The sequence below is a fragment of the Loxodonta africana genome, chromosome 5 (genome assembly GCF_030014295.1).
Source record: "Loxodonta africana isolate mLoxAfr1 chromosome 5, mLoxAfr1.hap2, whole genome shotgun sequence".
In the NCBI taxonomy this organism is placed as follows: Eukaryota; Metazoa; Chordata; class Mammalia; order Proboscidea; family Elephantidae; genus Loxodonta; species Loxodonta africana.
This window is the reverse complement of record NC_087346.1, coordinates 118,718,168-118,744,274: the sequence shown is the minus strand read 5'-3', so window position 1 is coordinate 118,744,274 and position 26,107 is coordinate 118,718,168. Positions and strand designations below refer to the sequence as shown.

The window sequence follows — 26,107 nt, the reverse complement described above, 5'->3', positions numbered from 1 at the left end:
CCATATGTTTATCTGACACCTAATGTCTGTCAGATACGGTGCTGGGAGCTCAGGGTATGGAGAGGACTGAGCCACAGTTCTGCCCTCAAACATTCAGGATTTGATGGGATAGAGAGACAAGAAAATTCAGAGTTGTAATACAGGGTGATAAGTGCTAAAATAGAAATATGCTAAAAGGGCACTGAAGTCCTTGGGTGCTGCAAGTAGTTAAAATGCTCAACTGCTAACTGAAAAGTTGGCGATTCAAGTTCACCCTGAGGTGCCTCAGAAGAAAGCCGTGGTGAGAATGAAGAAAACTAAAGATACAAAAGAAAGATTAGTCCAAAGGACTAACGGACCACAACTACCACCACCTTCACCAGACTGAGTCCAGAACAACTAGATGGTGCCCAGCTACCACCACTAACTGCTCTGATAGGGATCATAATAGAGGGTCCCAGACCCAGCTGGAGAAAAATGTAGAACAAAATTCTAACTCACACACACACAAAAAAAAGACTAACTGGCCTGATAGAGACTGGAGAAACCCCAAGAGTATGGCCCCCAGATACTCTTTTTGCTAAGTAATGAAGCCACTCCTAAGGTTGACCCTTCAGCCAAAGATTAGACAGGACCATAAAACAAAACGAGACTAAAAGGGCACACCACCTCAGGGGCAAGGACTAGAAGGCAGGAGGGGAGAGGAAAGCTGGTAATAGGGAACCCAAGGTCGAGAAGGGAGAGTGTTGACATGTTATGGGGTTATTAACCAATCCCATAAAACAATATGTGTACTAACTGTTTAATGAGAAGATAGTTTGTTCTGTAAACTTTCATCTAAAGTACAATTTAAAAAAAGACAAGAAGAAGAAAGGCCTGGCAATCTACTTATCAAAGATCAGCCATTGAAAACCCTATGGAGCATAGTTCTAATCTGACACACGTGGGGCCGCTGTAAGTCGATATCAACTCCATGGCAGCTGGTAGAAGGGCACAGAAAAGGGGATCCCTCATCCTGAAGTCTGGGGCAGGAAGAGTTGGAGGACGGAGATCAGAGGAGGCAACAAAAGCTTGGGCTTCATTCTGAAAGGCTGAGCTAGCAGGAGGGGGAAGGGGTGCTGTGAGGGTAACAGCAGAGAGAACACAAACGCTGGGAGGCGTGAGGGGAGGGATGCTGCAGCATGTTGCATGACTGGAGTGTGTGTAGAGGCAAAGATAAGGTTGGAAAGGTAAAGAAAGGCAGATGCAAAGGGCTTTAAGTCCTCTGCTCAGGAATTCACATTTGATCCTTAAAGCCTTTGGAGGGTTTTAGGAGGGTTTTAAGTGGGTGTGTGATCGACAGCTTGAGGTTTTTAAAAGAATATTCTGGCATCAGAATAGAGGCAGATAAAGCTCACTGGTAATCCCCATCAGTACACTACTGCAGAGAGAAATGATGGGAAGCATTAATGGGGGCATGGGAAGAGAGCCTGTGTTTGACAGCTTCAGCAGGTAGACTCAGGGGAACTTGATGACTTTGGGGCCAGGAGGGTGTTCTGAGGAGTGAGATGTCTGAGCTGGCATCACATTTTCCCCCCTAGGGGAGAATAGGTGATAGGACCATCAATGAAAATAAGAAAAACTACTAAATTACTTTAAATAAGAAAATATTAAGATATTGCTAATAATGTACTTAACAAAATCCACTTGTAAAACGGAAGTCCTGAGAAAGTCCTTGGGTTCTGTGCTTTGTAATGATGTCGTCTTACCACCTTTTTTCCAAGGAAACTATCGGAATGCACATGATGTTCTCTTCAGCATGTATGCAGAACTTAAATCCCAGAAAATCAAAATTCCCTCTGAGATGGCCACCAACCTCATGATTCTACACAGTTACATACTGGTGAAGGTGAGGCACTGTGTGACCCGGGACATAACCTGCCAGGTGTGCATGTCACCTGCTGGGATTGCCTCTGGGTACCTCTTCACTGGATTAGAGAAACGTCCTAGATCTCTATGTAAAGTGAAAAAAGCAAGATGCGGACCAATTATACAATATGCTGCCTTTTGTGTACAACAAAAGCAAAAAGAATGAGTATTCATTGGAAAAAATACTCAAGAATTGAATAAAAAGTGGTTGCCTAAAGGGAACAAGGGGTCAGGCAGGAGAGGCAGGGGACCAACCCCAGCTGAGGGTGGAAGCGGATAAGAGGGAGAGCAAATCTCCACGTGTATCTTTGTGTACTGGTTTTGATTTCTGAACCACATGAGTGTACTGCCTGTTCAAGAAAATAGATTTACTTAAAACATTTTTGCTTATCTAAGCTTGTTAATTCGTTACTTCCAAGATAGTGGATTTTATTAAAGTCTATCCACTTTTTAATACTATTTGTTTCTCTTCTGAATATAATACACTTGCACAGAAAATTTAGAGAATATAGAAAAGTATAATGAAAAAATAATTCATCTTTTAAGTCCATCACTCAGATGTAACAATTGTTAACATCATGGTGTATATATTTTCTATATGTCTATAAATGCATGTGTGTGTGTACCCTTTGATTTTTTTATTAGTAATTCTTAATAGAAACAAAATAGAGCATACAAATATCAAGTACTTGTATGTATAATTTACATACATATTATATATGTGGAAACCCTGGTGGCGTAGTGGTTAAGCGCTATGGCTGCTAACTGAAGAGTTGGCAGTTCAGATCCACCAGGCACTCCTTGGAAACTCTATGGAGCAGTTCTGCTCTGTTCTATAGGGTCGCTATCAGTCGGAATCAACTTGATGGCAACAGGTTTGGTTTTGGTTTATTATATATGTGGATGTGTGTGTGTGTGTATGTATACATGCACACATACATCTATGTAAAGATACAGGTGCAACCCAGCTTACATATTTTTCCAAAATTTCATTTATGTCAAAGTACATCTTCCCATATTGATACTAAATTGTTTCCCTGACCAGTCGATAAGAGCCTATTCAACTTGTAAGGTACCTAGATAGAGTAGCCGTGTTATGAATTATTTAGATCCTAATTATCATCTACATCAGCACTGTCCGATAGAACCTTCTGCAATGATAGAAGTGTTCTATATCCATGCTTCCCAATATGGGAGTCACACTGGGGAGCACCTGAAATGTAGTTAGCTAGTGGATCTGAGAAATTAAAATTTTAATTTTGTATTATTTTAATTTTTAAATGTAAATGCCACATGGGCCACATGGGTCTACGACACTGACTGTAAGGGAAAATAGACTTAGAATTCCAGCTTTGAATCCCCAGGAGCACATGTCCCTTCAGATCAGCAGGGGGACTCCTCTTACACTCCTCTCAGTGGGAGAAAGAGGGAGGAGGTCTTTCTCAGCTTCAGATATGAGTGGTCATGCTAATGCCCTGGGGCCCAGAGCCCAGCAAAGTAGAGCCTTTAAGGTTGGGGGAGGGATAAAAACAAGTTGGTGGAAGATGAGGAGAGAAAATAGAGATTCATGTACCAAGCCCTCAACGAGCAGGGCTTTCTACCACCATAAGCCATAGGGATGCTTCTTGAGTCCTTTTCTTTTCCTCTGGCCCCAGGGGCTGGCCTGTCACTTCTCTTTGGACCAGGTTCCTCTCCCCTCTTCCAGAAGAGCACCCTTGTGAGTTTTACTCTGCTCTAATTTCTTAAGCAAGCACCAAGCATTTTCAAGATTGTCTAAGATTTTTAATGTGATATCAAAAGGGGAACTGTCAGATCCTATCAAGTAAGAACAACTGTCAAGGGCATCTTTGACACAGAGGATTGAAGATTCATTCACATTTCAGGGGAAATCCAGGCTCAGCTTTGGGGGATGCCTCCTCCCCAGAGCTGAGACAGTGACTTTGGCTGAGGGACAGCCTAGGACCTTTGGGTGTGGACAGCCGAGCTGGGCAGTGCTGAGGCCCAGAGAGTCAGTGCCTTCCCCATCTTTTAGATTCAGTTAATATTTTTAATTATGTTTTCATGCCTAGTAAATTATACCAGTATCCATCTGCTCAGGCTTGAAACCTGAGAGTTATTCTATACTCACCAAATCGTTGAGTCTAACTCCTTACCTGTCTGCTTCTCACCATCCCCACTGCCCCACCTTTGTCCACCACCTCATTTCACGCCCGGGTGACTGCAGTAGCTCTCATGCCTGGCCCCTGCCGACTCTCCAGCTTCATCTCTTCCAAAGTGCGCCTTTTTCTTGCATCACAGATCCCAGTCATACATGCCAATTCTCAGGCCCCTCCACCCACCATTGCTCTTTTGCCTTATAACAGGCAGTACTCTACTGCTTTAACACTCATTCTCTCTCTTTCTTCCTGATAACTCCTGATTAACTCAGCTTTCGGGTCCCATGACAGCTTGGTCAACTTGGTATGGTTAGTCCCCCAGTAATGGCCGGTAAGACATGGCCCAGGGTTTTAACACTTCTCAGATAGTCTAAGGAAAAGTGAAACAAAAGGGTAGAGTAGAAGTGAGCCTGTGGTGCTGGGTACAGCTGCTGGAAGGAGGGAAAATATGGGTGAAATTCCAAGTGTTAGAAGCCAAGAGAGGCTATGAGGGTCTCATGATGACCCAGTTCTGGTCATGTCAAGGAGTTATTTATTTGAGGAAGCAAAGCTTGAATTGGGTTCTTCTTTTATATATGAGTAGTTGGGGTTAATCAGAGTCTCTACGATGAATAAAATCTATCATTTATTTCAGATTCATGTAAAAAATGGAGATCATATGAAGGGGGCACGTATGCTTATTCGGGTGGCCAACAACATTAGCAAATTTCCATCACGTAAGTACTGCCTGAGAAGAGGTTAGTATCCACATTTCTGCATTAGTATAACATTATAAGCTCTGTATTCACTGACTCTTTCGGCCATCATTCTAAGCTCTCTACGTATATTAACCCAGCTAATCCTTACAACCTCATAAAGTGGTGTGTCTGGGGACCCCAAGACTACCCACAGATTCGGTGATTCTCTACGAGGACTTACAGGACTCAGCATATAGTTGTACTCGAGGCTAAGATTTATTACAGTGAAAACGTACAAAGCAAAATTGGTAAAGGGAAAAGGCACATGGGGTGAAGTCTAGAAGAAACCAGGCACAAGCTTCCAAGGGTCCTCTCCCAGTGCAGTCACACAGGACACACTTCATTTCTCCCACAGTAAGTTGTGGCGTCCTGTGTGAAATGTTGTCTACCGGGGAAGTTCATTAGAGACTCACTCAGCACTCAGGGTTTTTCTTGGGGACTGGTCACGTAGGCACATTCTGCCTGGCACCTATCAAGTTTCCCGACTCCCAGAAGGAAAGCAGGTGTTTAGCATAATACAGACCATATAGGCACAGTGAGCCACTCCTATCAGTTCTGGGGATGGTGGGAACCCTCCCAAAATCCGAGTTCCCAGATACCAGCCAAGGGCCAGCCTTGTATGCAGGTCTTTCTAAGGATAGATGTCTCAGACCTACTATATTAACCCTTTTCTGCTCACATGGGTACTGTTTTTATTGTCCCTATTTTCTAGATAAGCAAACGGGGCAAGAGAAGTGAAGTAATACTTGCCCAAAATCACAGTCAGCTAGTAAGTCTGACTCTGTGTTCTCAACTAGTACAGGGTATTGCCTCTGAAAAGGTCCCATTATTTTAAAAAACATATCATTGTAACATTCTTGAGTAAATAGATTTAGCCACATTTTATGACAGGGGTCAGCAAACTTCTGTAAAGGCCAGATGGTAAATGTCTCAGGCTTTGCAGGCCGTATGGTTTCCGTCACAGCTGCTCAACTCTACTGTTGTAGCGTGAACAATGCATAAACAAATGAGTGTGGCTGTGTTCCAGTACAACTTTATTTATGGACACTGAAATTTGAATTTCATATTATCTTTGGATATCATAAAATATTGTGCTTGTTTTGATTTTTTTTTAACCATTAAAAAATATGAAAACCGTTCTTGGCTCATGGGCCATACAAAAACAGCCTCAGGACTGGATTTGACCTGTGGGTCATTATTCACTAACCCCTGTTCTGTGAATATACTTTTTTTTTTTTTAACATAAGAATGTCTTTAAAATAATTGTGTGGTGCAACAATGATAGCATGCTTGTGATGACTGGTGGGGATGGAAGTTGTTATGGCTTCTAGAAAGCAATTTGGCTATTTGTAATAAGAGTGTTTTAGAAAAGGTCATGTTCTGTGAGCTAGTAATTCAGCTTCCGGGTATCTGTCTGAAGAAGTAATTGGATGCATGCAAAGAGGTTAGTGCAGTTACTCATCTCCCTTGCCCTTTGCATCAGCAGTCCTGTCAGATGCAAAATGTCTCTCAAAGGTGTGCAAGCTTTGGTTGCTTCAAGGCAGAACTTGGTATGACCAAAGGAAAGACATTTTGATGAATGATTGGCCTGACTCTACTACTGTTCCCTTCCCTCATTAAACAGGTCATTTCTGGTTCTTTGCCAGAACAGACAAAGTTGAGAGATTGGCCTTTACTTACTGAACCAGGGACAGCATCAGGCCAGTACCACTGAAGACAGGAGACATGGTGCTCTTTCTGCTCTTTGATTTGTATTGCAGACATTGTGCCAATCCTGACGTCTACTGTGATCGAGTGTCACAGAGCAGGCCTGAAGAACTCGGCTTTCAGCTTTGCAGCTATGCTGATGAGGCCTGAGTACCGCAATAAAATAGATGCCAAATACAAAAAGAAGATTGAGGCCATGGTCAGGTAGGCGGTGACAGCTGTTTCCACTACCTAATCACATTTCACAAATGTGTCTGCAGAATGTAACTGCTTATGTGCAGGCTCAGTGAGAAAATGGATATGGGGTAGCAATTAGGACTGTATTCAGCTACAAGCAGCAGAAAGCCCAACAAACGATGGCTTAAACGGTCAGAATGTCTTTGCTTCTACAACAGAGCACTGCAGCCCAGGCCCAGTGCAGCTGTGTCCTGATGCCACCAGGACAGATTCCTCTGTCTTCCAGCTTTGCCTTCCACAGCATGTAGTTTTCCTCCTCATGGGTACAAGAAATCTGGTCACCTCCAGGCATCATGTCCCCATTCAAAGCAGGAAGAAGTAGAAAAAGAAAAGGTTAAAAGTCTTTCCTTTTTTATTTGGGAAGGACACGAGGCCCAGGACTTCCACTTAGGCCTCACTGGCCAGTACTCTGCCACATGGCTGTCTCTAGCTGCAAAGCACGTTGCTGCGTAAAAACAAAGTTCTGTTGGTAAGGAAAAAGAAAAGAATGGTAGGCAGTAAACAGGGCCTGCCACAGAGAGATACATAACATAGTGAGTATTTCTCAGTCTAAGAAACGTCATGTCAACATGGAGAGTTCATTTCCACACCCTGTGCAGCTCCAAGGGCACATAAAGCATGTCCTCACTTCAGAAGCAGTAAGTGGCCTACATTTACCTGATTTTATCAAAGAAAATTAAGAAGAGGTACATTTGAGTTTACAAAAGGAAAAATTGCATCATGGATTAATTCTAAACTCTCACTTGTTCAAAGTGGCTATGGCATTTGAGGTACCTATTCATTGTTATCTACCAATTACCTGTCAGTTTATCATACTCTGGTGGCTTGTGTGTTGCTGTGATGCTGGAAGCTATGCCACCAGTATTTCAAATACCAGCAGGGTACCCATAGTGGACAGATTTCAGCAGAGCTTCCAGACTAAGAGAGACTAAGAAGAAGGACCTGGCAATCTACTTTGGAAAAAAATTGGCCAGTGAAAACCTTATGGATAGCAGCAAAACATTGTCTGATATAGTGTCGGAACATGAGCCCCTCAGGTTGGAAAAACCCATTGCCGTCCAGTTGATTCCGACTCATAGCGCCTGTATAGGACAGAGTAGAACTGCCCCATAGAGTTTCCAAGGAGCACCTGGTGGATTAGAAAGGCTGACCTTTTGGTTAGCAGCTGTAGCACTTAACCACTATACCACCAGGATTTCTACAGGTTGGAAGGCACTCAAAATACAACTGGGGAAGAGCTGCTTCCTAGAGTAGACATGAGGATGGTACAAGACCGGGCAGTGTTTCATCCTGTTGTACATAGGGTCACTATGAGTCGGAACTAACTCAACAGCACCTAACAACAACAACAGTATTAACTGTCATTATGACCAGGGGACCCAGGCGAACCTGAATCTTGACCCAGACCTCAACCAAGGGAGGGGAATGCACCAGCAGTGATAACACATGGAAGCAAATACCACTGAATTATTAGCTGGGGATAGGGCCAACCTCATGGTGGGGAACCCTAAGCTAAACAGAGCTACGTGGAACATTCCCCTTTTTTTAAAGTGTAGAAGACTAAGTAACTTCAGACCAAATCAGTCTGATTCAGCACACCCACCAGCATGGAGGTGGGGAGAAAGTAACTAGCAAATGAGAGAGCACATTTGCCGCCATGGCTTAGTGCCACACTGGCCTAGCTTCTGGCATGAAAGAGATGTCAGGCATTCTCTCCCCATGCAAGAGTGATCTAAAGCTGTGCCGTTTGATATAGTACCTGCCAGCCACACATGGCTATTTAAATTTGAATTAAGTTTTTTAAGAACTAAAAGTCAGTTCCTCGATACTAACCATATCTCAAGTGCTCAGAAGCTGCATGTGGCTAGTAGGTACTGAACTGGACAGCACAGAATGAGAACGTTTCCATTGTCACAGAAAACCCTATTGAGCAGCGCTGGGTAGCCCTCAGCACTTCAGTTACACAAAAGGAGAGAGAGCAGAAATGGCAAGCTCACCACTTCAGTGGCACAGGAAGAGAGGAGACAGTAAGACCCACCCAGGTTTTCTGCCGTTTAACATCCTGGAACTCCACCAACTCTCAAGCACAGCCCATGTAGCGCCCAATCCTAGTTACTCTTCCTCCTCCCTGGAGCTGGAGCAGCCGATGGGGAGGGGCTGCAGGTAAGCTGGTATCTCTAGTCTCAGAGTCTAGTTGTAAAGAAGTAGGTGTGTTACATGTTACTGGTTTTCAAAGCACGCCTTCTCTCTGCTCTCCATGTTACATGAAATTAAGTCATTGTTTTTAAATGATACGCGATCCCTCCTCCTAGGAGGCCTGACACATCCGAGACAGAAGAGGCCACCACCCCGTGCCCATTCTGTGGGTTTCTTCTCCCGGAGTGTGAACTCCTCTGCCCTGGATGTAAAAATAACATCCCGTACTGCATTGCAACAGTAAGTTTCTTTATGATATTATCCCTTTCTTTGTACGCATATAGAGAACCCATTTAAATACTTGTTTCTTCACTTCGGAAGTAATCCTACCCTCATGTTTCCTGAAACATTTAGCATCTAACTTCTTGGTCAGCAAAGTACCTTCAAAACTGGTAATAATCTACATGAATATCAAGGAGGCACTGCAGGGCAGGCTTGGGGATCAGATGGTCCTGGGCGCAAATCCTTTTGTGCCACTCGTTCGCTGTATACCCTGGTGAAATTTGCATTAGCTTCCTGGGTTCATCTGTAAAATGAGCAGAATAGTTCTTATCTTACTGAAATAACACATAGATTGATAACAAGTATGAAACCCAAGTATAGTACTTGGCATGCTGTAGCCCTTAATAAGTGGTAGTTATTTTATTATTAAGGCTTATTATTAGAAAAAGGAGCCCTGGCGGCACAGTGGTTAAAGCGATTGACTGCTAACCAAAAGGTTGGGGGTTTGAAACCACTAGTGGCTCCATGGGAGAAAGATGTGGCAGTCTGCTTCCATAGATTTACAGCTATGGAAACCCTATGGGGTCACTATGAATTGGAATCAACTTGATGGCAGTTGGTGGGTGGGATTATTAGAAAACTTAAAATATCAGATTATTTGTTAGTTCATGAGTTAATATGTTTTAAAGGAAAACAAATTCAGATAGTGATATCACAAAATATAAGATTATTCTTCCTTTATAGACGAATCTGATAAAATCTGGCTTTCGCCCTTTTGATGTCATCTCTTTCTAACTGATTACCCACCTATGTGAAATATCAATAATTTTGTAATTAAAAGGTCCAGCTTTTAACTGTAGTCTAATTATTATAATTGAACAATGGTGGGAGTTTTACAAATAAAGATGAATTTTACTCTTAAATGTACTGTTTCCAGGGTCGACATATGTTGAAAGATGACTGGACAGTGTGTCCACATTGTGACTTCCCTGCTCTGTACTCAGAATTTAAGATGTAAGTGTGTATCATCTCACTCAGTCCCACAGATTTATCAATACATAGACTTCGCATTCAGCCGCTCTTTTATTTTAAATCTATTTGTTTATATTCCTAAGGATTCCTAAATCAGCTTCTTGAAAGAATCTTCTATGACCTTTGAGAACATTATCCTTAAAGGGCATCTTGCATGAGACTGAATATAACTGACTCTTAAATTGCATGATGACATGTTAAAAAAGTGCAGACAGGAAATAGTTGTTTTTCACAGTAGAGCAGCCCAAAGCTAATGGAATAGTAAAGATTTAATGTGCTCTGCATTTCCCTCCCCCAAACAGCATGCTGAACACTGAAAACACATGTCCTATGTGTTCAGAAAGATTAAACTTTGCTCAACTGAAAAAAATGTCAGAATTTACCCAGTACCTGCGAACAGAGGTGGAGCAATGAGTAGTACGTGCGGGTAAGTGCCACACCACCCACTCACCATGCCAGGGCACAGGGTCCACATGAGAGCACATGCAACTTTAAAATTTGTATTGGCATTGACTCCTTTTGTATATCATGTAACTTGTGAGATCTGAGCAATCTGCCAACAGAGCTTTGAGGTATTAAAATATAATTCAGGTAGTACACTCTCCATAGTGACAGATTATTTGGCCAAGCAGAATCGTGGATTCCAAACTAGAACATATTTTATCAGACCACAGGGACTTCTGTTTAATCAGTCCATTAAAACCAAAGCCAGTTAATAAAAATGAGTTTTGTTTAGGTTCTCTGATGTAATTCTGAGAAAATTTTGACTTCCAGAGATTTGAAAAATCCCCATTTCTCTTTCTTTCCAATCCTCATTTTTATCACACTGAAGCTACATATAGTCCTCCCACCCTCATTTCATTGGCAAGAATCTGGTCATGTGACTGAGTTTTGGTTTACAATGATGGAAAAATTGCATTGATTAAGTATAGGTTTGCACAGCTGATAAATGTAATTGCTGTCATATAGAGAGAGAGATTTATATCAAGGAAATGGCTCATGCAGTTGTAGAGACTGAAATATCCCAACTCCATGGATCAGGCTGGAGGCTTCTCCAGATTCACATAGCCACAGGGGCTGGTGAACGCAGGATCGCCAGGTCAGAGAACAGCTCTGTTCCTCACAGGCTGTAAAGATTGACAAATCCCAAGATAGGCAGGCAAGACAGCAGGTAAGCTGCTAGCTCAAGTCCCAAGAACCAGAGGTCAGAGGAACAGGAGCCAGAGCAAGCAAAAGCCCACAAGCTTTGCCAGAATGTCCACTTATATTCCATGTAGGCCACACGTCCCAGGAAACTCCCTTTCAACTGATTGGCTACTCACAGTAGATCCCATCATGGGAAACCAAAAACCAAACCCATTACCGTCGAGTCAACTCCGACTCAGAGTGACCCTCTAGGACAGAGTAGAACTGTCCCATAGAGTTTCCAAGGAGCACTGGTGGATTCAAACTGCCGACCTTTTGGTTAGCAGCCACAGCACTTAACCACTACACCACCAGGGTTTCCCCCATCATGGAGGAGATCACATTATATCAAACCCCAACACTGAAGTGATCACATCATCATATGACTGCCAAACCACTGAGAATCATGGCCTAGCCAAGATGACACACATCACAGCTGCTTATGAACAACCAAACACCTAATGGAATTTGGTTCCTTGGTTTGCAGGTTTAGGGTCATGATTTCATGGGATATCCCAGTTAATTGGCCTAATATCATATTCAGTGCTCCTGTTCTACTTCCTACTTTGTTGCGTAAAGCCTTGGGTCTTAAATGCTTACAGGCGGCTATTCAGTGTACAACAGTTGGTCACCTGGAACAACAGAAGAAGGAAGGTCAGAACAGGAAGAGGAAATGGAATGTGTGGCTAATTGCCTCCATTCACAACCACCTCCTTTGCCATGAGACCAGAAGAACTGGTTGGTATCCAGCTACCATTCCTGAACATTCTGATCAAAGATTCTATAGAATACTGATCAAAAGGGGGGAAGTGTGGAATAGAATCTCAAATTCTTATGGAATCCAGACTTTTCGGAGCCATAGAGGCTGGATGAACCACTGAACCTATTGTCCTAAGATAATCTTTAAACCTTAACTTTAAACCAAAAACATCCCCCTGAAGTCTTCTTAAAACCAAACAGCAGTTTAGCTTAACTAGTAAAGAATGTCTGCCTTAAGCATCGTGCTCTTTTAAGATCTATCGTATGGGTCTCACGGGACAACTCAGTCAATTGGCATAACACAGCTCACAAAATTCATGATCCGCATCCTAGTGAAGTAAGTACCGTCTGGGGTCCTAAAAGCTTGTGAGCAGCCATCTAAGACACAACTACAGGTCTCTACTTGCCAGGAGCAAAACAATAAGAAGGCAACCAAAAGTGCAGAGAAGAAACAAGCCTACACAAGCCACAACTTCAGCTACCCTGAAACTAGAAGAACTAGATGGTGCCCAGAAGAACTAGATGGTGCCCAGCTACCACTACTGACCGTCCTGACCAGGGTCACAATAATGAGAGAAAAATGTGAAGCAGAACTCAAATTCTTACCAAAAAAAAAAAGATAAACTGGAACAGTAGAGAACAGAGGACTCCCTGAGACTGCTGCCTTGAGACATTCTTTAAACCTAGAACCGAGCCTATCCCCTGAGGTCGGTCACCTTTTAGTGAAATAGCAGAGTGGCACACAAAATAAAGGATATTACCCATAAAATCGGTGCCTTACTTAAAAGCCATCAGTATGAGAATATAAGGTCAACAATACTCCAAAGGAAAAATGAGAAGATAAGGGGGCAGGGAAACTAGAGTACTGGAAAAGGAATAAACAGAACGCAATTAAAGAGAATGCTGACACACTGTGATAAATGTAACTAATGTCACAGAAAATTTGTGTGGAAATTGTCAGATGGGAACCTAACTTGCTGTATAAACTTTCACCAAAAACTCAATATTGTTTTTTAAAAAAATATGCATTTTAGCAGGACACACCCACACACCAAAGACCTATCTATATGGCATCGAAGTGACAACAGCAACTTGAAAGATAGGAAGCTTAGGGGGCAGTGAGTTTATTAATGGAGGAGGAACAAATTGAAAAAGGAGGGTAACAATGGTTGCACAACTTGAAGAAATGTAATCAGTGTCACTGAATTGTACACGTATAAATTGTGAATTGGTGTATGTTCTGCTGCGTATATTCTCAACAAAAACAACAAAAATAAATTTAGTTATGTGGCAACACGGACTGCAAGGGACGCAGTCTCTAGTTGGGAAGCAAAAGCCCTGCCGCAATAGCTGCACCTTTTTACATTCCTACCAGCAATGTGTTGTATGTCTTTTTGATTGTTGTCATCCTAGTGGGTGTGAAGTGGCATTTCATTGTCGCTGATTTGCATTTCCCTTATGGCCCATGATTTGAGCACTTTCTGATGTGCTTATTGGCCTATTTGCGTATCTTCTTCAGAGCACTATTCAAGTCCTTTGCTCAGTTTTTTGAGAAGACAAAGTATTACAATGACATGTGCAAAGAGCTGGAGAGCTACCTGGCCAACCGACTGGAAGAGATCCATACTTATGCCTAGTCCCAAGAAAGGTGATCCAACCAAATGTGGAAATTATCGAACAATGTCCTTAATATCTCACACAAGTAAAATTTCGCTGAAGATCAATCAATCAAAAGCAGCCGTAGCAGTGTATCAACAGGAACTGCCAGAAATTCAAGCCGGATTCAGAAGAGGACGTGGAACCAGGGATATGATTGCTGATGTCGGATGCATCCTGGCTGAAAGCAGAGAATATCAGAAGGATGTTTACATGTGTTTTATTGACTATGCAAAGGCATTCAACTGTGTGGATCATAACAAATTATGGGTAACATCGCGAAGAATGGGAATTCCAGAACACTTAATTGTGCTCTTGAGAAACCTGTACATAGATCAAGAGGTAGTCGTTCAAACAGAACAAGAGGATACTGCATGGTTTAAAGTCAGGAAAGGTGTGCGTCAGGGTTGTATCTTTTCACCATACCTATTCAGTCTGTATGCTGACAGGTGTGCCTGACCCAAGCCGTGGTGTTTTCAGTCGCCTCTTAAACACGTGAAAGCCGGACAATGAATAAGGAAGACCAAAGAATTGACACCTTTGAGTTGTGGTGCTGGAGAAGAATATCAAATATACCATGGACTGCCAAAAAAAGAACAAATCTGTCTTGGAAGAAGTACAACCAGAATGCTCCTTAGAAGCAAGGATGGCGAGACTACTACATCTCACCTACTTTGGACATATCATCAGGAGGGATCAGTCCCTGGAGAAGGATATCATGCTTGGTAGAGGGTCAGTGAAAAGAGGAAGACCCTCAATGAGATGGATTGACACAGTGACTGCAACAGTGGGCTCAAGCATGACTGTGAAGATGGTGCAGGACCAGGCAGTGTTTTGTGGTGTTGTATATAGGGTCGCTGAGTCAGAACCAACTCGATGGCATGTAACAACAACAGCAGCTCAATTTTTAATTGAGTTTTATTGTTCAGTTGTAGGAGTTCTTTATATAGAAAAATTATTTACAAAAAGTTTCTTCCATTCTGTAGATTATCTTTTCACTTTCTTGATAGTGTACTTCGATGCACACAGAAGTTAATTTTGGTTGACGTTCAACTTATCCCCTCCCTCCTGCCCCTTTGGTTGCTTGTGTTTTTGGTGTCATATCTAAGAAAACATTGCTTAATCCAAGGTCACAGAGATTTACTCTTATGTTTCCTTCTAAGAGTTTAATAGTTTTAGCTCTTACATTTAGGTCTTTGTTCCATTTTGAGTTAATTTTTGTATATGGTAGAATAGGGGTCCAACTTCATTCTTTTGAATGTGGATATCCAGTTTTCTTAGCACCATTTGTTGAAAAAAGTATTTTTTCCCACATTAAATGATCTTGGCACCAATTTCTTATCCTTTTAGTGAGTCACAACAGTTTTTTATATATTCTAGATACAAGTTTTTTGTCAGATTATGTTTTGCAAATATTTTTCCCTCTCTGTGGCTTACCTCTTGATTTTCTTAATGGTTTCTTTTGATGGGCAGAATTTTTATTTTGATGAAATTTATCGATTTTGCTTTGTTTTATGGTTGTTGCTTCCTTTCTGTGTCCTTTGGTTAAAAAAAAAAAAAAAAAAGTTGCCTGCTCCTAAGTCAGGAACATATTTTCTATGTTTTCTTCCAGAAGCTCCAAGAGTGATACATCTCAAAATAATTTTTGTTTACAGTGTGAGGTGGGGGTAGGAGCCTATTTTTTGTAATGGTGTTTTTCTAGCACCATTTGTTGAAATATCTTTCCTTTCCCCGTTGAATTGCTTAGGTGCCTTTGTTGAAAATCAATTGGATGTTTAAGTATGAGTCTATTTCTGGACCTTCTGTTCTGTTCCTTTGATGTATTTGTCCCTTATTTTAATATTGCAGTCTCAATTACTGTGGCCTAATATATCTTTGCACTAGGTTTTTTTTTTTAATATAGCTTAGAAGGAGCCCTGGTGGTGCAGACAGTTAAGTGCTCAGCTGCTAACTGAAAGGTTGGTGGTTCAAACCCACCCAGCGGCTCCATAGGAGAAAGACCTGGCAATCTGCTACTGTAAAGATTACAGCCTGTGGGGCAGTTCTACTCTGTCATGGGGTCACTATGAATGGACTCAGTGGTACCCAACAACGACAGATTCTTAAAGTTAGGTCATGTGAATCCTCCATCTTTATTTTTTTCCAAGATTGTTTTGACTACTCTTAATCTTTTGTATCTATATAAGGCGTCAACTCGGGCTGGAATCTCATCTGAGGCTTGTAGTCCCCTTCCAAGCTCACTGTTGGCAGAATTCAGTTGTTCACAGTTGTAGGACTGAGGTCCTTAACTCCTGCAGGCAGCCTGCAGTTTCCTGATACGAGGCCTTCCCCACACCATGGCAGTGTGCTTCTTCAAGGCCAGCATGGAAAGCATGTCTCTCACTTCAAATCTCTCTTTAAGAAAAGTCTGGGCCCTCTTTTAAAGGGTTCACCTGATTAGCCCAGGCCCACAGAGGATAATCTCTCTTTTAATTCAGAGTCAACTGATTAGTGACCTTAATTACATCTGCAAAACCCCCTTCATATTTGCTATATAATGTAATCTAATCACATGAGTGAAATCCCATCATATTTACAAACCCCATCCACTCAAGGAAAAATGATCACACAAGGGAAGAATACCAAAATTGAGAATCTTGGGGGCCATCCTAGAATTTTCCTACCATAATTACTTTGATTCTGTAGATCTTTTGGCATTTTGACAATATAGAATCTGCCAATCCATGAACCTGGTGTATTCTACATTTCTTTAGGTCAGTTCCCCTTGATATTTTGTAATTCCCAATACAGAAATCTTGCATGTTTTTTGTTAAATTTATTCCCAAGTCACTCTGGGTTTTGACAAGTACTTTAAATGGAATTAAAACTTTTTTCATTTTTCCAATTTTGTATAGAGAAATGTAATTTTTACTATTGACTTTATATCCTACAACCTTGCTAAATTCACATTACTTCTGAGTTATTTTGCAGATTCCTAAGGATTTTCTATGTAGACAGTTATGCCTACAAATGTACTTGTTCCTTTCCAATCCTCCTGCTTTTTCTTACCATATTGCACTAGCTAGGCCCTGCAGTACAACGTTGTGTAGTTGAAGTGTGGACATCCTTGCCTTATTCCCAGTTTTGGGAGAAAGCTTTCAGTATTTCACTATGAAGTACGATGTCTAGCTATAGGTTTTTCAGAAGAGACCTAATATCAAATTGAGAAAGTCTCCTGGGTGTTGAATATTGTCAGATGCTTTTTCTGTTTCAGTTAGATGAGTATATGATTTTTCTCCTTTATTCTGTTAATATGATGAGTTACATTGCTGTCTGAATGTTAAAATCAACTTTTATTCTGGGGATAAACTCACTGGGTCATGATATATTATCTTTTTATGTATTGCTGGATTTGATTTGCTAATATTTTATTGGGAAATTTCTTCTATGCTCATGAGGGATATTGTTCTATAATTTTCATGTAAGTTTTTATTCAGGTTGGATTTAGGAGTACCATTTTGTTTTTTGATTCATATTTGCCTCATTGGCTTTTTATACTGTTCTTCCTGTCCTGCTTTCTTTTGGGCCAATCAAATATTTTTTAGTATTTCATTTTTATTCCTGTATTGACTTTTACTTTACCTCTTTGCATAATTCTTTATATCTTTACCACAGTTTGCTGAGTTAATATATCACTTTACATAAAATGTAAGAACTGTGCAAAAGTTCAGTTCCATTTACCTCAGCCCACCTGTCCTTTCCTCTGTGCTATTCATATATCTACATATTATGAACCTTACATGCAGTGATAATTTTTCCTTAGAAGATATGTTGCTTTACATTTATTCATATATTTACCATTTCCTGTGTTTTTCCTGTTTCCTTCCAGGTTTCCATATGGTGTCATTTCCTTTCCACCTGAAGAATGTCCTTTAACATTTCTTACAGTGCAGGACTGCTTGCACCTATTTTTCTGTCTTTATTTTTCTTCATTTGTGAAAGATCTTATCGCTGGATATGGAATTCTGGGTTGACAGCTTTTTTCTTGAAGCATTTTAAAGATATCATTTCATTGTCTTCTATCTCTAGTGTTAGTGATGAGAAGTCAGCAATCAAATGTCATTGTTCTTCTGTATGTAATATTTTCCTCTGGCTGCATTCAGGATTTTCTCTTGTAACTTTGGTTTTCAGCTCGGCTATGCCATGCCTAGGTTTGGCCTTTTATTTATTCTGCTTTGTATGTTCTAGAATTCTTGGATCTTCATTTTCTCTCATTTTGGAAATTTTGACCATTATTCTTTCAAATACTTTTTCTGTCCTTTCATCCTGAGACTCCTGTTACATGCACATTTGACTGCTCAATAGCCATAGGTTATGAAGGTTCTTTCACTTTCATGTTTCCTCTTCATCACACTGGGTAATTTTCTTTATATTCAAGTTCACTGACACTTTCTTCTAAGTAAAATTTTTATTTCAGATTTCACACTTTTCAGTTCTAGAATTAGTTTCCATTTCTCTGAGATTCCCCCATCTGTGCATTCCTTGTGACCGTATTTTCCTTTACATCCTTAAACATATTTAAAATAGCTGCTTGAAGTCCTTTGTTATTTCAACATCTGGGTCATCTCCGGATCATTTTATACAGAATGCTTTTTCTCTTACCTGTCCTTTTTTCCCTGCATATTTAGTAATATTGTATACTGGACATTGGGGATGAGATGTTGTAGAAATTATAGATTCTCTGTTTTCCTTTATAAAGTATTGATTTTGGTTCTGAGAAGCAGTTAAACTTGGCTCCTTGGAGTCTTTTACAAGCATGTGAAGTTAAGGATTTGGGTGGAGTTTATATGTAGATCTGAAAGCAAACTCCTCTCCAGCAACTCACATTCCAGCAACCCCCCTCACATTCCAGCAACTCTGGCACCCATTTACTCTTCTCAGACTCCTCAAGCCAGGAAGACTCCAACAATGGTGCTTAAGTTCTAGCCATCCCATGCTTCATGAACTTGCCCTCAGGTGAAAAGCATTTAAGCACCAGTTTTACCCGGTGGAGTTCTCTCCGTTCAAGGGTTGACACCTTTTCGGTTTCTGCCTGCTTGTTTGCTTTCCACTGCCTTTGAATAGTTTATTTTGTCCAGAATTAATAAGTATGATCTGTGGGAAAGTTAATTTATAACTCTGCCACTACCAAAAATGGAAACTTGCCTTGTATTTTTAATAATCCTCCACAAAATCTCTCGAAACACTACCCCTGCATTAAAATAGAGCCTTAGAAAACTTTAAGTACCTAGACCATGGTTATCACAGCTCCTTGCAGAGTTACGTTTTTGCACTGTCTCTTTTAAAAAATCACTACAATAAGTGTCTTCTTATATAGTGGGTAATGACTGCAGCTATTGTCACAGACTCTCTTTAGACAGGGAACTCTTAACAAGTGCTTAACATCAGGAAAAACTTTTCTCTACAGATTGCTGAGCACTTATCTTCCATTTTCTCACTCTTCCTACTGAGGTGATTATCATCATCCTCTATAATTGAAAAAATTAAAGGCTCAACAGCTTGTCCACACAATTTTAGTCAGTTGCAAGGTCATGAATGGAACCCAGCACTGATTATAGACTTGAGATTTCTAACGTGAATATAGTGTCCCTGCTCCACATTCTGGAGATAAGCAAAAAAATTTTTAGTACACTATGCTTTCTTGCCAACTGAATGCTGGTTGTTACGCGAGACCCTTCTAAAACCATGTGTTTTTGTTTGTCCTTTCTAGATATAAAGTTTCTGAGAAACCAGCATTTTTCCATGGATGACTGTGTGTCCACCCCTAGTGGATTTGGAGGTGGTCCTTCCTGGGCACCAAAATATAAACGAAGGCGACCTTTCAAGATCAGCACTTTTCAACTTCTGTACACTGGCAAAATTAGTGATACATAATCTTTGTTTATTACACTTTGTATATTTCCTCTTCACAGTCTTACATAGTCTGTGCTCTGCACTGTTAATAGTAACCTATGACCTAATTGTAAATATTTAGCTTTTTGATAACTTTTATATTCTGGAATATCTCCTTTAAAGTAAAATTGTTGACTAGATATTTGTAATGTTTTCCTGGGTTTAGAGACAAAAAAGAGATAAAGGAAGCACACTTGAAGTTTGTGCAGCATACATGTAAACACTATTAAAAGTCTGAAGTAAGTTTATACAAATCAAGGCTATTTAGTAGAATTAGTCCTAGAATCAAAACACTAAAAATCAATAAAGCCAATATTGGGAAAAATGAATGAAACCATAAGCTTTTACCTAGTGAGTCAGTATACTACATACTGTAGAATTCCTGTCACAAAATTAAGTCATTTGACCTCTACTTAAAACGCACATTATTTGGAATCTTTTCCAAGGCTGTTGGAGGGCTCTCCTCATCCTCCCCCCGACTTCCACCAGTGCATGCACACACACACACCTCCCAGGGACCCCATAATTTTCCTGCAACAGCTGCCTACAGCCTATATGCTGTCTTGTCATGCAAGACCAATGTCACCAAAGTCTGAGCACTTGACAAAAATGAGTCCTGTAGCCTAATGTACAGTAGTACCTACAAATCTAGGCTAAGACCCAAAGTGCCAGTAATGTTTTACAGCATCCAAGTATCCCACCCATACATGATGCCTCCAGCTTTATGACTCATTCTTCTTTTCCAGTGGCTGGCCAGAGAATAGGCCAGAGGCCTATGGCCTTACTAAGTGGTACAATACAAATTATTATCATAAAACCTACCCTTAAGTTCCTTTCTTATTCCTATATCTTATTACTGGAAGGATAAGGCAATAGAAATAAGAACCATAGGCACTCTAATGAACTAGTAAATGACACTATTCATTGTCCTGGCTGCAAGATTACAGCCCCTTTCCCAGGGTGTACAGAGCAACTAAGGAGACATGACTTCCATATCCAAAAGTAACAGGAACGGAAGAATATGCATATGGTGGCCATGCTTTCCCCACTGGTGGGGTGAAGCAGTCATCAGTCGAGGAAACCGTTACTGAAGAAGATTTTCAAGCTGGGTTTTAACTGAGAGAGGGACATGGCCCAGCAGGCAAAGGCTTAGGCAATGTTTTCTTCCCATAATGAATTTAGTCTACATGAAAGACATTTTTCACACTGATAAATATACTTTAAATGTCTCAAAATCTTTATGCATCATCTCCCAAACAAGACTATAGGTTCTTTAAAGGCAGGGAACAGTATCCTTATTTTACATCCCTTTTAGAATATACTTCACAGAGCTACTCTGAACATTTGTTGACAAGATTAAAAAACAGCAGGGCCCCCACACTGCAGCCCAGTTCCACAGCCTCAGGGCTGCTCAATAAGTATAGTTATAGGTACAATCTAAAGTTCCAGCAGGGTCTATGGAATCCAGCACAGGACAGAACCAGATCTCCGAAGGAAGAACTAAACAAAACCAGTGTTCATCTTGTCCCATATCAGAGTGAGCCTAAGAATCTGATCCAGCTACACCTTACTGGTTTGAATCTGACAGGCTGAGACTCTGGAAGCATTAAGAATATCTGGCAACGCTTTTGCAGCCCCCACACCCTGTAGTATAACAAAGACTAATGAAATTCCATTCACTGCAGCCATGTGGTTAGCACACCGTGCTGTGCAATAATAAACTCCTAGAGGGAACAAAAACAGTAATTAAGAAGTCTGACTCTTCAACTCATAGCTCATAGTGACCCTATAGGACAGTTTCCAAGAAGCACCTGGCAGGTTTGAACTGCCGAGCCTTTGGTTAGCAGCTGTAGCACTTAACCACTACGCCGTTGCTATGAGTCAGAATCGACTCGACGGCAATGGGTTTGGTTTTGGGTTTTTGGACTCTTCAGCTGCCAAAGTTATGTCTCACACAATGCCTAGTAGGGAATATAGTAAGTTTTTTTATCCGATCATTTGCAAATTGACAAGTAATATACCAACATAATATTTTACTGTACAAGATGACAATCTTAAGATTTTATACATGTATCTATCATATGGAACATATTTTATTCCTAATTCATACTCTGCAAGGTATTTGTACAAATACCCAGTTCTAAGTGGTGACTGTTTTGTATTGTGATTTATTTACAAAATTTCACCACATAATACTAACTACCTTTAAAAAAAAAAATCAGTTTTGGTCCTAAAAAGTCCACTAGGATAAACTGTTAAGCCTAAAAAAACCCACCTCAGTACCACTGTTCCAAGGCATGTTACTGTTAACTAAAATCCAACTCCACAACCCACATTTAGTTTCCAGTTTTAATTATACACAGTAATTTGGAAGCACACCAATCTGATTAGATTGACAAGGGATAGTCCTATCAACCTCTATAAGAGGTGTACGTTAGCCTACTGGTTAATCCTTCTAGCTGTATCATATCCTAATGGGACCAGCGGTCATCCCATTACTGCCAAAACATGGTTCCTCTGGAATAATCAGGTGTTCTCAAGACCAGCTAGACTGGTCAGCAGGGTGAGTAAAAAGTGGCTGTCAGTAGTGAAAAACAGTTTCATTTCTTCGAACTTTTTCCTTTTCCTTTTTTGGACTCCTTATCTTTTTCTGACTTTGAAGGCTTGGAAGGTTTTGCCTTTTTCTGTAGGGGGAAAAGGATACACAAAAAATACTTAATTAGATGTGTTTATGAGTAATTGAAATAAGTTCTTCTACAGTATGTCTAATCTTTACCTCTACCTGAATTAAATGAAAAGAGAGGCTGCACGCATCTACTTCTTGCACTGCCGATACCCCTGATGAGTTTACTTTCAAGCAGTGGTTGTCTAGCTGGGCTAGTTAGAGCCTTTAAAAGATAGCAGTAACAACTACAAAGCTACTTAGAATCCAGACCAAAACTACATTCACTATGCAAGCAATTCCTTGGATATAGAACATAGGTGTATTTAGGAAAGGCAAAATAAGCAGGAGATGATTTACAAAATAGGCCAATGTTTACGTGAAGAACTTCCTTTCAAGTTTCAGGTAAGAGATCTGAGCACTTTGTTTGTGATGAGGTAAGAAGGGGTCAACCTATTGTATCTACATGAGACTGGAGCTCCACTGGCAGGGGATCCACTGTGCCTACCCCAGCACACACAGAGTAGCAACAAGGGGCAAGAATGATCCACACGCACAGCTCAGCATAGAGGAGGACACAGACTCAGATTCCTTTGCCTCAGCCAGTGGTAAACAGTGAGCTGATACCATAATGGATTTTAATCTTTCCTAACAAAAAAGATAAGGACGTTTTGCTATGAGAAACTTCTACAGGTATCTCGATGGTTGTAACAAAACACAAACAGCAGAAGGGTGAAATGGTTTCATTAAAAATGTTTCTCGATTATGCTGTGAAAATGTGTGTCTGTGGGTAAGAAGGAATCCTTCAGCGGCCAAATAAAAATAACATATTTTCTAAGGGCTTGTGACCATCAATACAGTGACCTTTTTTCTTGCTACTTGGCTCTTTTACTACTATAAGAAGCTGTTTATATAATAACAAACTCTATATATTTCCACCCTAAACTATAATGAACAAAAAGAAAGTAAGTGTTTTCAACTTACTCTGCTACTTACTAAGAAGCACTAGTATTCAGAAGGCAAGTTATATGCAAGAGGAGGCAAATTCTTTTGAAGGGAGTACCGCAGCTTCTCCCACCTATAGCTTAAAACACTACCTTGATCATAGCATCCGTTTCCACTGCATCTTGGTCTTTCTCATCAAACTGAGAGTCATCTTCATTTAACTCTTCATTGTATTCAGACTCCAGCACTGGACCTATGCTGCGTCTAGACGTCTTTATTGCCTGAAGTGAATATGGAGTAAGATGGGCTTCCTTATTGTAAGCTCTCGTGAAGGCTGCTTTGACCTACATGAAAGGAACATATTAAAATAAACAACTAAATGTCAAACAAGTCTTCTAAACTCTGTAAGCCTAAAGACTTTGAAAGAGCCTGGAAGCCCTGTGGAACTGTTTGCAAAAGATTTGTGCATATATACGTTAAGTGTATGTAATGATAATACGGAAAAGTTCCAAATTTTTCATGATATTCTCAGTATGGTCCATGATTCAAAAAAGGTTAAGAATCAGTATCTGGGAACTTTAAAAACCAAAAAACCAAACTGATTGCCATCGAATTGATTCTGACTCATAGCAACCCTATAGGACAGAGAACTGCCCCATAGAGTTTCCAAGGGGCACCTGGTGGATTCAAACTGCCAACCTTTTGGTTAGCAGACGTAGTAGCTCTTAACCACTGCACCACCAGGGCTTCCTTGGGAACTTTAGGCACACCAAAAAAAAGGCAGGGAGGGCTGCACTGTAAGTCATCATTTTTAACTATTCAATGCTGTCCAGATTTCTACAAAGTGATAAAGTTAGGTGAATCAATAAATTAAAAAAGCTCGCAAAACACAAATTGCTTTCCCATAGTAGTTAACATCTAAACCAAACCTGTTGCAGTGGAGTTGATTCCGACTCATAGCGACCCCTACAGAACAGAGTAGAACTGCTCTATAGGGTTTTCAAGGAGCATCTGCTGGACTCAAATGGCCGACATTATGGTTAGCAGCCGAGCTCTTAACTACTGTGCCACCAGGGCTCCACAGTAATTAATAGATACTTCAAAATATTAAATATTTGTTAAGCCTTAACTTCAAGCTTCACAAACATATAAAAGCTTCTAAGCATAATCCTAGAAATTACTTCATGAATTCTGACAATGGATGTCTGCTGTGAGAGTTTACGGATAACCATGAAGTCAGGCCAAATTCTAGAGAAGGCAAGCCATGGAGAATATGCCTTCTAAAACAGCCCCAAATCAACAGGCAGTAAGGTATCAGATGTTACATATTCATGTCTTATCACTGTAGTTTTTTGATGCTTATTACAAGGAGAAAGCAGGGGATACGTTATTACAGTAAACTGTCCAACTGGAATAAATACTGAATCGACAGATTAGGCAGACTAAAAAAAGAAAAATTACACAATTCCTCAGCTAATATAACATCTTTATTTTAATAGTCCATTACTACAGCTTGCTCTACTTCCCAAGGCTCATCCTCCTCCCTCTGAGGAATACACTTATATTTGTTCCTCAGATGTCACTTCTTGCTTTTACACTGAGCATAAAGCAAAGATTAAAAAAAAAAAATTGTAAAGTCAAATCCAAAAATCTACTCTTATTATATTACTGTATTCAAAGACTACCTTTGGAAAGCACAGATCATAAGAAGGAAGCATGTAAGGAAAAAAAATGAGACCTTTTTAAAGCATCTAAAACATCTCTAAGTATTCCTAGCAGAATCCTGGTAATTGCAAGGTGAAGGAGAACCAGAGGGTTATACAATTTACCTTGGGATCCAGCTTGGAAAAAGCACTAGGTTTGCCTCCCCAGCTGCTAAGTTCCATGATATTATCAAAGTCTTCTTTCATCAAATAATATGTGTCCGTAAGTGCTACAACGGCCTGCACTCCTTCCACCCCTTGTGAGGCCAAGGGTTGTACAAGTGCATCCCTTATGTGTGACAGATAATCCATGTTTATGGTCCTTTTGCTGGAGTACGTTCTTAAACCAAAACAAAGTAGACAGTCAATGGCAAAATATCACAACTCAAGTCATCTATGCAATATCAACACTGAAGTACTCAGGCAGAGTTCAATCCGATTTTAATACTGGCCAATGAATGCCAGGTTATAAGGAATGGCTACTGTGGAGCAAGTTGTGAAGCGAAAGCCTGACGCTATGTCGTCAGAGCAATGGATACACACCAACGTGCCCGAAGGAAGTTTTCTACTTACCTGGATCAGCGAATGAAAAACACAGATGTGGGTTCTACTTCCCTCCTACTTTTAAAGCCCAGGGAACAACAGTGTGTCCCTGTGCTCAGACTTAGCTGTAAGATTACTCATTCCAAATTTCAAAATATTAAAAGCATCAGCTATAGGCAGTGAAACTTTCTACCTCAAGTGCCACTGCCGCTTGCTACGTGTGTCTGATTGTAGCATACAGAAGTATATATGAGGGTATTTCCCCTCACACTTTTTTCTTTTTATATTTTTATTGTGCTTTAAGTGAAAGTTTCCAAATCAAGTCAATCTTTCATACAAAACCTTATATACACCTTGCTATATACTCCTAGTTGCTCTCCCCCTAATGAGACAGCACACTCCTTCTCTCCACCCTGTGTTTCCATGTCCATTCAGCCAGCTTCTGTCCCCCTTGGACTTCACATCTCCCCTCCAGACAGGAGCTGCCCACATAGTCTCATGTGTCTACTTAAGCCAAGAGTCTCACTCCTCACCAGTATCATTTTCTGT

The 26,107-nt window shown here is 40.6% G+C and overlaps 2 protein-coding genes across 7 annotated transcripts in view; one reads left to right on the top strand and one right to left on the bottom strand.

The window, feature by feature from the left end:
* The window catches only part of WDR19 (WD repeat domain 19), a 92,440-nt gene extending 81,852 nt beyond the window's left edge, over positions 1–10,588 (top strand). For all 3 annotated transcript variants that reach the window (XM_023549798.2, XM_010591417.3, XM_023549799.2), the window contains 6 exons: positions 1,743–1,867; positions 4,678–4,759; positions 6,541–6,691; positions 9,037–9,160; positions 10,080–10,156; positions 10,477–10,588. In XM_023549798.2, the coding sequence (XP_023405566.2) occupies positions 1,743–1,867; positions 4,678–4,759; positions 6,541–6,691; positions 9,037–9,160; positions 10,080–10,156; positions 10,477–10,588 (671 nt within the window). The remainder of the gene's footprint in view (positions 1–1,742; positions 1,868–4,677; positions 4,760–6,540; positions 6,692–9,036; positions 9,161–10,079; positions 10,157–10,476) is intronic.
* RFC1 (replication factor C subunit 1) overlaps positions 5,971–26,107 on the bottom strand; it is a 121,476-nt gene continuing 101,339 nt past the window's right edge. For all 4 annotated transcript variants that reach the window (XM_003411302.4, XM_010591419.3, XM_023549800.2 and 1 more), the window contains 3 exons: positions 25,142–25,355; positions 23,465–23,656; positions 5,971–22,389 (listed from right to left, as the gene is read on the bottom strand). In XM_003411302.4, the coding sequence (XP_003411350.1) occupies positions 22,306–22,389; positions 23,465–23,656; positions 25,142–25,355 (490 nt within the window). In that variant the 3' untranslated portion in view covers positions 5,971–22,305. The remainder of the gene's footprint in view (positions 22,390–23,464; positions 23,657–25,141; positions 25,356–26,107) is intronic.